Source organism: Melospiza georgiana, chromosome 13 (genome assembly GCF_028018845.1).
Source record: "Melospiza georgiana isolate bMelGeo1 chromosome 13, bMelGeo1.pri, whole genome shotgun sequence".
Classification (NCBI taxonomy): Eukaryota; Metazoa; Chordata; class Aves; order Passeriformes; family Passerellidae; genus Melospiza; species Melospiza georgiana.
The window spans coordinates 6792195-6806952 of record NC_080442.1 but is presented as its reverse complement, the minus strand read 5'-3'; the positions used below and the strand labels follow the sequence as shown (position 1 = coordinate 6806952).

Genomic DNA, 14758 nt, shown 5'->3' with positions numbered 1-14758 from the left:
AACCTGGCAAAGAGAAGGCTTTGGGGAGACCTTATAGCACCTCCTAGGGCCTAAAGGGGTTCCAGGAGAGCTGAAGGGAGACCTTTGACAAGGGCATGTGGTGATAGGACATGAGGAATGGCTTTAAAATGGAAGAGTAGATTTAGATCAGGTTTAAGGAAGAAATTCCTCCCTGTGAGGGTGGTGAGGCTCTGGCACAACTTGCCCAGAGAAGCTGTGTTTGCCCCTTCCCTGGAAATGTTCAGGGGCAGGCTGGACATGCCTTGAAGCAGCCTTGTCTAGTTGAAGGTGTCCCAGTCCATGGCAGGGGCTTGGAACAAGGTGATCTTTGAAGTCCCTTCCAACCCAAACGTTTCTATGTACCTTTTCCAGTTGGTATCACACAGATTTTTTTTTTCTTCTTTTTGCCAGTATTGGAAAACAGAATGCTTTTGGCTTCAGAAAATGCAGATTTCTTGTAGGGTATATTTGTAGAATCACTTTATTAAAAAGTTGCATAAACACATATTCCCATATTGCCACTGTTTAAACTGATGTAATAATACTGAAATGCCTGTGTGAAGATACTTCTTAAAATAAATTTGACCAAAATTGACCAAATTAAAAGCACCTTATGTTTTCATTGCAGATGCTTCCTTGACCAGACCTCTTCACCATCAAGCTTCTGCATGTCCTCACTCTCATGGAAATCCTCCTCCGCAGCCGCAGCCTCCACCTCAAGTGGATTATGTTATCCCTCATCCAGTGCATCCCTTCCATCCTTCAATCTCCTCTCATGCATCTTCTCATCCTGTTCCACCTCCACCACCAACTCATCCTTTGGCCAATGCAGCTGCTCCAATTCCACAGCATCTCCCTGCAACACACCAGCCCATATCCCATCACATCCCTGCAACAGCACCTCCAGCACAGAGGCTACATCCTCATGAAGTGATCCAGAGGATGGAGGTCCAGAGAAGAAGGATGATGCAACACCCAACGTATGTCACAAATCTACTCAGAACAATAGCTAAACATAAAATGCATTTCCTTCAGGTTTGTAAAATGTTGCACGTGACTCTCAAACTGTAAATTGCATGGTTAGGGACTGTTAGTGTTGAACAATGGTAAGAGGTGTCTTTACAAATGATGACAGTCACGTGAGCATTAGGACTGACCCTGCTCTGTTACACCTCTCAGTGTGTCCAGGTAAGGCACAAAGGGGCATGCAGGATAAGGGGAGCTTGTTTCTCTTGCCCATCACTCTGGATGATAAGCAGGAATTCCTTTTCAAGCTCCACAGCCTGGAGAGTACATCATAAACTCTGGTCAAATGTCTCTTGACAGTATGTTTTGCCTTGTTGATGCAGTTAAGATTCTTTTTATATAACCAATACTTTAAAATAAAATGAACAAATTATCTAAGGGACCATATACTAGGTTTAATTCACATTAGATACTTATATATCTTTAGTATGCCTTTTGCTTTAGAAGAGGAGACTGAGAATGTGGTCAATGTGCAATGTAGCTACTAAGTCATGCTACTATTGTTGCTTAACTAGATATTTGATACTAGTATCATCAAATAATAGTTGATATAAGTAGATCAGGTCACTAGTAGATTTGTTTTCACAGAGTAGCTGAGCTTCTTTTAATTCTGCAAGTAATTAAGAGAATTTCAGGAATGAGCTCTCTAGTTGTTGCTCCTAACTTTGTTATACAAATTTGACTCATAACTAACTTGAAACTCGTTTAGAAGTTAATGCTTAAAGAGAATTCGGCTTTAACTGCAGCTTTTGAGGCAGTTTCCAGGTGAAGTATCTATAGGCAGTAACTGCCCACAAATGGCATGTGACAGAAGCCAGTGGCTGTGAGACAGCAAGGTAGCGTTTTTGGAAAAAATAATTGTGCTAGCTATCTTATCAGATCTGGACATTTTCCAGTAGTTTGGGGATTGTGAATATTGGCAGTTCTGCAGCTTAGTGAATTTGTATAGAAATATGAACACTTCTAGGAAATTAAGGCAAATATTGATGGTGATGTTGTGGTAAAGTGGGAAAGTAACAGAAATCAGTCTGCAGGAGTTAAGTGTTTTTTTCAAATCCATAGTTGTTCTGTACCAGCTGGCATGGATAAAAACTATGTGCCCAGTTTACCTGAGCTATGATGCAAACATGTTTCAAGGAAAATGTCCTCTGATTAGTGTATTAAGTTTCCCCTAATTATTTTTGCTGGTATAGTTTTACTTGAAATAATCTGCAGCAGAGCTGTGAATGACACTGAATCTGAGCATGGATGTCACGTGGCCCTTCCTTTCCTACCTGCCCTTTGAGGTTAGGATTAAACACTTTCTCAGTCTCTGCAGTCATGACTGCCAAGTGAAGAGCAGGTCACTGTAGCTGAAGCTGGTTTGGTTCTGAATATGAAATCTGGGTTTAAATTAACTTGTAACTTATATCTAAAGCAGAAATTAAAATACTACATGGTGAGTTTACTTTAAAGGCACTGTAGTAGCTCCATCTGTAACATTTTGGTTATGGGTGTTGGTTTCTTCACACTAAAAAGTATGTGAAATTAATTGTGGCTGTTCTTTGTTGTTATAGACGTGCTCATGAGCGGCCTCCTCCTCATCCTCACAGAATGCATCCCAATTATGGTCATGGGCATCACATCCATGTGCCTCAGACTATGTCTTCCCATCCTCGACAGGCTCCAGAGAGATCTGCCTGGTGAGCAATCAGACACTACTTGAGCCCTTGGGACTCTGGGCAGGAGACCAGAATGTGCTGATCACAGTGCTGATAATGCTGGCTGTGCTTTTAAAAGCTGCTGCATGCACCTGTAGTTTAAAGTTTGTAATTGTTGATAGGGCTTTAATATATTACTTGGAGTACTCAATATCTTAAATGTATTTCTAGTGTTTTTTAAGGTTTTGTACTACAAACTAGTATGTTCTCTCCCCTCTTTGTTTGAGCTTATTTACAATTGCATCACACCCAGTTATGAGCATGCACTTACATTCCACAATATATTTATTATTAAAAAAAAATACTTTTGGCCTATTAGTGAAGAGGTGCATGCATGACAACTGCTGTTCCCACAGCATGTGCTGCAGGGAAGACTCCACATGGATAATAATATTTGGCTTAGTAAATGTGGAGTTTTCTAGTTTTTTAATACTAAATCTTCATAGCTGTTTTAAAAATAGCTTTTAGTTATGATAGCAAGATTCTTCAGCAAAATTTAAATATGGCTTAAAAAAATTGTACAACACACTACAACTACAACAACAGTTTCACGTTGTACAACAACAACGTGAAACTGTTGTTGTAGTTGTAGTGTGTTGTAAGGTCTCCAAAGCAGTGGGATTGTACCAAGCAGGCAAGCTGTTCCTTTACTGTAATGCCACTTTCATTTATGTGACAGGGAACTAGGAATTGAAGCTGGTGTGACTGCAGCTACCTACCCTCCAGGGCCCTTGCATCCTCACTTGGCCCACTACCATGCACCTCCTCGACTGCATCACTTGCAAATAGGAGCTCTTCCTCTAATGGTAAGGAGATAGCTTATGGAAAGTTATAATTATTGATTTTTGATTTTGTTTGTGAGAAAATGGATGTGTATAAATTGCTGCAGAGTGCTTATCTGAAAATATTTCACTGTCTGTCCATGTGTTGCTCCCAGTGAGGGTGCTTGTACAGGCCCATTGTGTAGTAAGAGGAGACAGTATAGGGACACCTACATTTCTAACTTCAGCTCTTGTAAAATAAAATATACTTGAATTAAATTGTCACTTGCATTGCAATGCATTGACCCTCTGCATCTGATTTTTAAAGATTAGATTATTCAGTTTTGGATTGCTAAAAGTACTGACTTTCCACCCAGTGCATGAGAATTAGCACTGATTCTTTCTTTTTGAGGTGTGTATACACACAACTAGAATTCCATCTAGAGATTTGATAGTTTTCAAATAATATTTATTATTCATCAACCTAATTCTGTGTAATCAAGTATATAATTCTGTAGCATGAAGTGTTATAATCTGCAGGAAGTGTGGCAGTAAGGTCACACACCCTGTAACACATTCTTTTTTTTAATCTGTAGTGGAAAACCAAAACAAACCAGCATATTTTTACTCTTGTTACAGAGTATTAATTTTGAAAGAATGCTTATAGGTTTAGTTAAATTTTTTCTTAATTTTGTTTAATGAAAATTCACAGAGAAACAGATTTCGTTTGAGTATATTTAGTGTTTCTGTGTGGTCAAGCAAGAATGTTTAATCCTCTTAAAGCTAGATAATCTAAGCAAAATTGAGTTTATCTGTATATGAATGCTCCAATTATAACGAAAAAAACCCTGCAAGTTTCATCCTTTCAAAATTCCTCTGTTAGTAGCCTGAATTGACATTTGGGGCTTGAACTGTAGATTTCCAACCAAACTGTAGTAACTGTCTCCAGTCTGGTCCTGCATTGCTTGTTCCTCACTCTTTAACTACCAGATTTGATGATCCTTAAGTACCTCCCTGATAAATGAGAGTTGATCATTCATGGGTGCTGCTGACATCCTTAGCACAGACTTTGTAAAGCAGTCTGTAGAATTTGGTATTTTAGTGTAGCCAGTGAGTTTTTTAATGCAAAACCTTCTCCTGCGCATCATCTCTTCAAATTAAGTTTTTCTGCGTTCTTCACTTAGGTGTCTGCTTTTTCACTCTCGTATTTATTTAATGTGTTGTACTGTAACAGACAACATCAGCTGCTTTAGATTTCCTCCTAATAGTTCATGGAACTGTACTTTTTATCAGGGGTAATACATAATCTGTGGGATTTACTTCAGTTATCACTGTGAAATTTCTAGAAATTTAGGAGTTTAGATGATACTTATATTACAGTCTGATGAGAAACTTTTAATTGTAATTGGGGTATTCCTACAGCTAAAATGTTGTGTAAGCAAATAGTTGGGACCCCACGCTTCATCTTTTTAGCAGTAGAGAAGAAAGCTATGATAGGGACTGTTCAGAAGTATTTCCTGAGTGTGTGATAAAATATTTTAGGGATTTATGCCCCTCTGCTTGGCAACTGCAGTTTCTAATTAGTAAAAGTGGCAGATGAAATGAGGGTCTTTGAGTGCACAGAAATTTGTGCAAGTGTTTGTGTAGGTATATTTGATCCTGATAACTGAAGTTTGTGTTTTGAGGCCTTGCACACAGTGCACTGCCAGCATGTTTGATCAGAACAGGCTGCTCTGAGCAGCACAGGAATTCTTCCAGTGCTTGGGATCTGGTTTGAGCCTTGCTGTGATCAGACCCAGCACTGTGGCTTTGAAGTTGTGTAGAGTCTTTGACTAATATAAAATGTATTCACACACTAGGAGAACATGAAGGCAGGGTAGAGCTCTGCTAGAAGTTATATATACAAGGAGTTCAAAGCATCACAAATGCCTTTTGATGATTCTACCCCTTCTATGGCAATAAAGAAAGTCACAGGTTTTGTTCTCATGTATGTGTGAGTACAGCAGATCTGTCAGCAAAACTTATTTTGAATAGAGAGCAAGTAGTCAGTGAAGTTTTTCATCAACAAACTTGACTGGATTTTAAACAAAAGTGCTGTTTTAGGCAACAGATTATTTGCACCTGCCACCTGTTTTTTTCTCTGTAACTTTAGGAGTAGAGTGGAGGAGGAGAGGATGAACTGTGATTACAGTCCCTCTGCAAAGTTGTTGGTGTTCTAAGGAGTGCTTTCTTCTTCAAGTACAGAGGGTACTAAACAGAGGATTTCATGAGTCATATTTTTTGATGCAGCTATCACAAACTGTTCTTTTTTTGAGAGGGAGTTTTCTTTTAAAGTAACTGATGCAGTCACTCAACTAAGAATTTCATTAGTATTGAATCCACTTTGTGAAAGGGCTTGCAGCGCAATTGGCAGTGGAGTACTAAAACCCCTTCCAGACTGTAAAGGACATAATGGATTGTTTGGGCTTTAATGATATTGTGTTAACTCTGTATCAGTTTCTGACTTTAATTAGATGCAGATAACCAAATCTTCATCTACTCAGTGCTGGAATGCAGACTGCAGTTTTAATCCTCAGGGAGGCAAAATGATAAAGATATGTGGGGGAAGATAATCAGTGTTCAGCAGCTTTGACAGTCCAAATAGAGGGTTGGGGAAACAAAATCTCCCTTCCTACTAGTTTGGTTGAAGAGACTTCTACCTGTTTAAGTGTTGTTTCAGGAGGAGTCCTAGATTAAAAGCAGTTAGGAAGAGCTTTCTTCACGTCTATCTATCCAAAGGTCAGGCTGCTTCCCTCCTGGATTTAACATCATTACTTTGTGACCATGGCTTAGACTTTGTTACTGTTTTAAGGCCATGTATGTGCTGAGGAAAGAGCTGTTGAATGAAATCCCTTCTGGACAAGTACTAATTTTGCTAACTGATCATTTTTAGAGAGACTCAGGATCAGTGCATGGCATAACAAATGGAACATTAGAAAAGAAGGATGCAGGACACAAAGGCTTCTCATCTGTTCCTGTTCTTCTCTGATACCAGTGTTGTCAGATGCCACTTCTGTTTCTGTTTACTCTGGGTTCCTTTGGCTGCTCCTTTGGCACTGTTAATGAAAGGCTTTTTGACTTGGGACTCCAGCACTGTTTGCCACATCAGAGTGGGCAGGATGGCAACTCCTGTAATTTATTATGGGGTATGGGGTACCAGACTCTTGACTCCAGCTTCTTCTGCCCTTTTGAATGTGAATTTTAGGGGTGAGGAGTGGTGGGGGAATTATTTGGACTTTGTAGTTTGCTAGGTATGGTATAAGAAATATCTCTGAAATAGATGCAAACTTTGAAAAGACTCCTTAATTTATATGGGAACCTGCAGCTTCTTGGTCTGAGGGAGATCTTTGGATCATATTAAAAACAAAAAACAAAAACAAAAGTGTTTCACATCTAGCTTCAATATGCTGTTCCCTTTTTCTTCTATTGCAGAGCCTTAGTTTTGTTCCTTTAACTGTGGATTGTTTTGTTCCTTTACCTGTGGATGGATTCAGAGTGTTTGAGGCTGTCTTTGCACTTAATTGTGAAAATCCTTAGGGATTTGGAGGTGTAAGCCACTAGATCCCAGCACATTATGTTAGTTGTGTGCTGGTCAGAACAATATTGCTCAGAGTGTAGTCATACAGGTCTTGCAGCTCTAAGAGATGCAGCTGTTCTGTACACCAAAAGCCCACAAGTTTCTGTGTAATACCTGAACACTTAAGGCTGTATCTTGATGTCGTATGAGTAGTTCAAGATGAACTTCATGTTTGAAATAGCCTTGATTAGCTGCATCAAGTAGAATTGCATTTTTAAGAAAAAGCTTCTAGGTTTTTTTTTTTAATAATATAGACATGAATTACTGTTCTTTGGTTTTTTTGTAGATTAAACACTGTTGAAGAGCACTCATTTTATGTTCCCCTAAGGCACAGGTACCACTGGGTTTTATCTGTGCAGCAGATGGTACTTCATTGGATTCCTTCACCCAATGATTTTCTATGAAAATGCAGCTTTTCCCTGTTTGTATTTGGCTTAAGACATTAAATGATGAGCTTTACTTCTTTTTGTGTATTGACAGTCGCTGAGCTGATAGTTCACTGAAAAGGCTCACACTGGGAATTTGTTCTAATACATATGAAATTGTATTTATGTGAACCATGGAGGCTGGGCTGGGCAGGATTAGTAGTACCATGCAGGGCAGGAATCTCTCCACTGAAAAAGCAGAAAGATCCTACAAAGATAAAGGATATTTAAAGGAGAGAGTAGTAAGAAAGAAAGCCTTCCCTGCAGGTCAGATGTTTCAAACTGCTGAGAATATTTGTGTTGTGAATGGTTCAGACTTAGCCTTGAATTACTGTAGTTGCTGCAGATTTTTGTGGTCATGGACAGTATCAATAGAAGTGCAAAGCAAGAAACAAATGATACTTCTACAGTTCCTGGCAGACTTGTGCTGGAATTGCAGGTCCAGAATATATTGCTTTAAAGTATATATTTTAATTTGACTGCATCCAAAAGAGTATATACAAACATTTAGTGCAGACTGGCATTGCCTTTAACTGCTTACATTCTTCATTAGCTTTAACATTTTCCTTTTTTCTTACATTCTTTATGAAAGCTTACTGAAAACTCACTTCTGCTTATGTGTGAAGCTCTTCAAGGTAGCTGAAATCTTTTTTCATTTGAAGCTTGGTGGTAACTATCAAAGGGATTTTAGGATGACTGTTCTTAGTCATTATTGATAGTTCTCTCTTGCAAATCTTTATCTTGTAGTCACAAATGTACTTAGTGAAAATCTTCCTGTGTTAGCAGACTGCTTATTCTGCAGGTGTAAAAGAACTGGGGGTTTTTTGTTTGTTTTTTTTTTTTTTTTTTGTTCTTAGAGGTGTTTTTTCAGAGTAGCATTTTACCTGACCAGAAATGTGAGCTGTGCTCTCAGGGTGTTTTATAAAAATGCCTATACATAATGAATGTTCAGGTAATTTTGCAGAGGTGTTATGCCAGCCCTGTCAGGATAATATGAAGGCCAATTTATTAGCATGCAAATATATTGTCCCACACAACATTTCTATTGTCGTGAGTTCAATAGTTTGTTGTGGTAGGTACTCTGAACAATTTTTGGTTTTGTAGTATTTAAGTAAATTTTAATAGATTTCTTAGTCTCCAGTAGCAGAATTTGTTCCATATAGAAGAGTTATCCAGGTGCATGTCACTGCAGTTGGTAAATGACTGCTGAGGCAGTGGAACTGTCATTATGGCATTACAGCAGTACATCTGTGACTTTGCACCTCTTGGAATGATGCAGTATCTGCACTAGCAGATGCATTGTTTTCCAAAACACTGATTTCAAACCCTGGTCAATAAAACACCAAGCATTGAATATCACTTCTGGGACTTAGGTTAGTTTTTGTCAGGAGTTCCCTTCCTCTGAGTGGTGGCCATTGATTGCCAGTGTAATAATAGACAATAAAATTTCCCAAATGATGGCCAGACAGATCTGTGCCTAGTGAAACCTGGCACAATATGTTCATAGTGTGAATGAATGACCTAGTTCTTTAAATGCCTCTTCTGTAATTGGAAGCTGAAGTAGAATTACATGCTTAAATGCAGAATGAATCATAAATCAGTGGTTATTTGAGACAGATTTCTTACAAATCGGCATGTTTTTAATCTGCTCCCCTAAAATTCCTTAGTTACAGCTACAGTTTATATTGTCAAACAGTAAGGCCTATGATACCAACAGATATTACTTATATTAAGGGTTTTGATATGCACCCTCAGTTTCTATTACTCTTGCTTGTTAAAATTTAAGATCAATATTGTGGCAGATGTCGGCACTACATTGTCATTTAACAAGTACCATGTAAACTGCTTTAAAGTAATAAGATTCTGCCTTTTTTTCTGGAAAAAAATATTTAGGGCAGAGGAAGCTTGCCTATCCCTGTCAGCCTTTAGGTACAAGACTGGATTTGAAAACTGTAGCAAGGCAGCTTATTGGTCTCTTTTTTGATGTGGGTAGCTTTGTCTAGGTCTGCGCTTTTCCACAATGCATTCATTGAGTTTTACACCTTTATATGTGTTGAACTTGGAAGTGTTTGATGGAAAGAAGGGCAACATGTGAATATGTGACTTCATGAATAGTATCTGGGTTATCAGTTTTGTGAACAGCCTCATGGGATGAATGTAGAACTGTCACATACAACAGCAGGGACATTATCAGCTGATAGCACAGAAAGGAAGATGGTACTCAAGTATTTCCAAGTGAATTACTGCTTACAATCTTCCTATTGGTGTGCTATGGGATGAAGTAAACCTCATCTGCTGATCATTTTGGATTTTTTTTGCCTATTCATTAAAGATTGCTATTGGAATGTTCCTGACAAAAAGTCAATGCCATTATTCACTCATCTTGCTGGGGTAAAAAAGGAGTGCAGCAGCCCTGCAGTGCAGATGGTCTCTGCTATAGAAATTATCCTTCAGTTTTGCTCTGTAAAGGTGCTGGTGCTTGAAGGGCCTGTGGGATACAGCACTGGGCTTTTGTTCACTGCTTCTGTCTCTTACTGTGCAAGGAGTTTAGTGGATGCTTGGCTGTAGAGTGTATGTAGAGTTAACTGACTTTAGATGTGAGTTTTGAGTGTTAGTTTTTATAGGCCTCTAAATTTAAAGTGTGTTTGAAGATGTTCAGTTCTTTTGAGTCAGATAAGAGTATCTGCTGCTTTTCCCAGACTGAGTTTTTTAGCCTTGTTTCTGTGGTACCAAAAGCTTATATTTGAGAATCTGTAGTAAGTCCTTTTCATAACTTCATGTGTAGCTGTTAGGTGCTCTGTTTACAAGAATAGGTGGATATTTATGGTGGATTATATAATGTAGGCTGAGATTTTGAGACTTGAGAATTGTAATGTGGATGTGGAGAGATTCCAGGAGAGGACTTAGTCTCACTTTGTGCTGCTTCTGGTTATGTTTAGCTGTGTCAGAGTGGTGTTTGTGCTGTGCTGTCAGTTGGAATTGTATGCTCAGGCTGAGTAGTGTAAAAAGTGATTCAATGAAAGCAAAAGGAACTTAAACTTTTCAAAGTGAACAGTAAAATAGTGAAACTGTTCTGAATAGGTTTAACTTAACATCTGCTGTTTGAATAGGTACCAGACATGGCGGGCTACCCTCACATCCGTTACATTTCATCGGGATTGGATGGAACATCATTCAGAGGCCCTTTCAGGGGCAATTTTGAGGTTTGTAATAGAATAAAACTAGATATATGTCAAAATGTGTCATGAGGGAATATGGGGAGGGTGTATGATAGAGCTAGTTCTGTACATAGATGGAAAATAATCATAAAGAAAATATCCTTTACTTACAGAGTGCCCTTACCATTGTAGAGTGGGACAAAAGCAAATTGCAAAGTTGGTCAGGAAAAGGTGCCCTGGACATGCAGGTTAGGTGGCAGTGACCTGACAGTACATCTTGCTCTGCCCACCAGCCATCAGTAGGACTGAGTAGGACATTCTGGGAGAAGGCAGGGCTGTCTCTGAGTAACTGTGCCAGGATCCTCCAAGTGAGGCTGAATCTTGGCCATGCTAACAGTGCTGTCCTGTTGAATAGTGCAGGAATTGAAATGGAATGAAGGAAAAAAGCCAGGAGAACATAAAAGGTATCAGATGCAGAGAGTTAATGACCTAGTCCACTGAAAATCTCTACAGTGACATCTCATGGTTCTAATAAACTTATTGCTGGAGAAGAATAAATCAGTCATTGTATTTCAACTTAAGCAACTTTATTTTTTCCTCTTCAGATCCTTAATGACTGTTAGAAAGCAAATATTTACATAGCATGTTTTAATTGCCTTTTTCCTCATTAGACACAGAAGTATGTGTGAACATACTGATAGCAATTTCTATCTGACAAACACTCTCATTTTTTTTTGTCATAAAATAGTATTTCCCTAGAACTTTAAATACCAGACTGTGTTGTGTGGGTTTTTCTACAGAAGCCCATCACTTTTCCCACACAACATACTCTTTTTGGCTTTGCCCATGTTTAATTAAGTTGGGAAATAAGAGTTTGTCATTCTAAAAATGGGTTAGAATAAAATTAATACTTCCTCAATGTAGTTGAAAGAATAGTTTTTAAACTGTTTATTCCTTCATGGTTTTTAGGAGCTGATTCACTTGGAGGAACGACTAGGCAATGTTAATCGTGGAGCAACACAGGGAACTATAGAAAGATGCACATATCCACATAAATACAAAAAGGTGAGGATTTCTCAAATTGTGCCCTGTCTGTAATATTTGTTTGAACTTGTAATGTGAACGGTTAGTTTAAGCCTGCAGAAATATCAGCTTCAAAGAGGGCATGTTTTCTGTATCTTGAAATTTCAAGGATTGTAAACAAAGCTTACAGTGCCACTTGTTTCACAAGGAAAATTTAAAATTAGTTCCTTAGATAAAGAGCTACTGTGATGTGATAAACAGGAGTGCTTTGATATTATTAACTTGTCCAGTATTTATGAGCAGCCTTGTGAGTAGTGAAATAACTGCTGGTAATAGCAAATAACAGACTTCAGTGATAGCTCACAAACTAAAGCTTTGTTTGCAGTAAACACTTCACAGTGCTTACCTGCTTGGTATATATCAATTTAACCTTTACTGGGAAGACTGGAACACCAAGAGGTTTTGAACTTGGGTACAGACTTTTGATAACTGGGGTTGTCTTTCAGTTGGAGTTCAGCCTATGATAAGATACAATCCTATCCACATGACACTGTTTTTTCATACTTGATAAAGAGTGACAAGACACTAGGTTGAAAGGAATTTTGTTTGCCTCTACATGAATGAAATTAAGATATTTAAACATGGAGAATAACTAAAAGGACTGGTTGCAGAACTGGTTCGAGCAGACTTTTGTAATTAACAATAATGTAGAACTGTTAAATCTGAAATGTCCTGGGTTTTGCTCCAAGTGCTGGTTCATTTTGATTCAAATACATTTTAATAAGTATTAAAAATGTTTTCAAAGAAATATGTGTTGAATATGTATCAAAAACAGATTTTTCTCAGTTTGTCAATAATGTCATCTCTACTAACAAGGTAACAACTGATTGGTTCTCACAGAGGAAACTGCACTGCAAACAAGATGGGGAGGAAGGAACAGAAGAAGACACAGAGGAAAAGTGCACCATCTGTTTGTCTATATTGGAGGAAGGTGAAGATGTCAGGTAAATAACACTGAATATAATGCTAATGTTCTGGCTTTGGCACCATACTTGAATCTGGTGCCCTGCTTTGCAGTACTGCTTAGGTTAACAGTTACAGTTTACTACTGCATTGAACTAATACAGTACAACAAGTTGCACTTTAAAATGCACATTGTTCAGTCTGTATTGGCATTAGGTAGAGTGTGGGTTATTCCATAGTTTGACTGTCTCTGTTATAACATGAGCCCAAGCTGATGCCCTGAATTAATCAGGACTGTCAGTGTTTCTGGAGTAATGCTACTTAAACTGCAGCAGGTTTAAATCAGGCTAATATGGCAGAAGCCAGCTGATGCTTGACTTCATTGCCCATATCCATTTCTTTGGAACTAGACAGAATGCATGTGCAACTGGAAAGGCTGTGAAACCTGGGAAAACAGAAAGAGCAGACCTCAGTAGCAAAGCCCACGCTGTTTTTTTCCCAATGGGGTTGTTGATATGGAAATGCTTTATTAACACTGATGTTTCTGTGTTCTGATGACAGGCGCCTTCCCTGTATGCACCTTTTCCACCAAGTATGTGTAGATCAGTGGTTGATTACTAACAAGAAGTGCCCCATTTGCAGAGTGGACATTGAGGCTCAGCTGCCTAGTGAAAGTTGACACTGCTTTCCAGAACTCTTGTCCTCCCTGTCACTCCCTCTCATCCTTGCTGGTACTGCAGTCAACCAAAGATGGCATGACTTACCTGCGCAGATTTGGAAGCATTGAACCCAGAGTGCTGGCTCTGCTATATGGTACAACTAATGCTAGACCTACAGTTTATGTAGAAGACAGTTGAGTTTCAGTGTATTTATAAATTTGTTTTGTTTTACATTTTTTTCTTTAAATTCATTACTGTATTTTTGCATGGTTCCTTGTATTGCATTTGTTTGCACATATTATGGGCTTTGTGACCCCAGACTTGCAGGCAAGATTAGCTGCTTTAGTAAGTAGAATTGTGTGGTCTCTTTTTTGGTTTGTTTTATGTAGTATCAAGCTTTGAAAGTATGATTTCACTCATTACTAACCTTGAATTCCTTAATTTAATCGATCATATATATTTTAGTTGAAATGTATAAAGATCATCTAGAAAAGGATAATATTATGTATTGAGACATTCCTTAATTAGGAAAAAATGGCTGCTGTATATTTACAAGATCAGTTATGAGTCAAATAACATCCTTAATACTGGGAACAGAATATGAATTATATTCAGTTTGACTGATACATATAGCATACTCATCACCAGAGTTTTTGTCTGATCAGATTTTTGTGTTCGTTTTAAAAATTTCAGCACAATGCAGATATATTTGAATGTCAATATTAAACATTTAGACTGCTGTTCAGATTGTATTTATCATTTTCTTCTGTGTCTAGAAATTTGAATCCCTAACTTAAATATATGCTGCTGTGAAACAGCTCTTAGTGAACACTAAATGTTGATTTCAGTTAGCTGGATTGTAGATACTTGCAGACTGAAAGAGTTATTAGGGACATGGAAAAAGAGCTTAGAATCTGTTTGGTCTTCTGCTAACTTAAGTTGAAGTATCTGCGCACATTGAGGGTTGGTTTTTTTGGGATTTTTTTTTTTTTTTGCTATGTTTTTGTTTATTTGTTTGGGTTTTGTTGGTTTGTGTTTTTTTAAAATATAAAACCATTCAATAAGGACTTAAAGCTGCAGGGTTTTTGTTTGGGTTTATATACGTGAATTCATAGAATTTCTAAGGATTCCAGGCTTGTCTTGGGATTTTTATTAGATTTAAAGTTAATAAAGTTAGCTAAATCCACTTGTCTCTTGTTTTTATTTTTCATTAGTAAGTTGAAACCTGTAAAATTCCTGTAGAAACTGAGACACAAATTGTGGTTCCCTAGTTTTTGCCTTGATCATAGATTCCCTCTTTATAAATTACCAACAGTCCATCACTGATTGAAATATTTTCTATAGTTAAGATTTGCTGCATAATATAGTATATAGAATTAAGTTATAATGTACAAACATTTTGCCTTTGAAGGAGGTTTTAGTCCATA

The 14758-nt window shown here is 37.9% G+C and overlaps 1 protein-coding gene across 8 annotated transcripts in view; it reads left to right on the top strand.

Moving 5' to 3' along the window:
* Nucleotides 1-14515, top strand: part of RNF111 (ring finger protein 111) — a 52547-nt gene extending 38032 nt beyond the window's left edge. For 5 of the 8 annotated variants that reach the window (XM_058033428.1, XM_058033429.1, XM_058033436.1 and 2 more), the window contains 7 exons: nt 629-980; nt 2583-2708; nt 3406-3532; nt 10639-10731; nt 11656-11751; nt 12586-12713; nt 13234-14515. In XM_058033428.1, coding sequence (XP_057889411.1) covers nt 629-980; nt 2583-2708; nt 3406-3532; nt 10639-10731; nt 11656-11751; nt 12586-12713; nt 13234-13351 — 1040 coding nt within the window. In that variant the 3' untranslated portion in view covers nt 13352-14515. The remainder of the gene's footprint in view (nt 1-628; nt 981-2582; nt 2709-3405; nt 3533-10638; nt 10732-11655; nt 11752-12585; nt 12714-13233) is intronic. The other 3 variants (XM_058033433.1, XM_058033432.1, XM_058033434.1) reach the window with 2 other exon arrangements.
* Nucleotides 14516-14758: the final 243 nt, after the last annotated feature.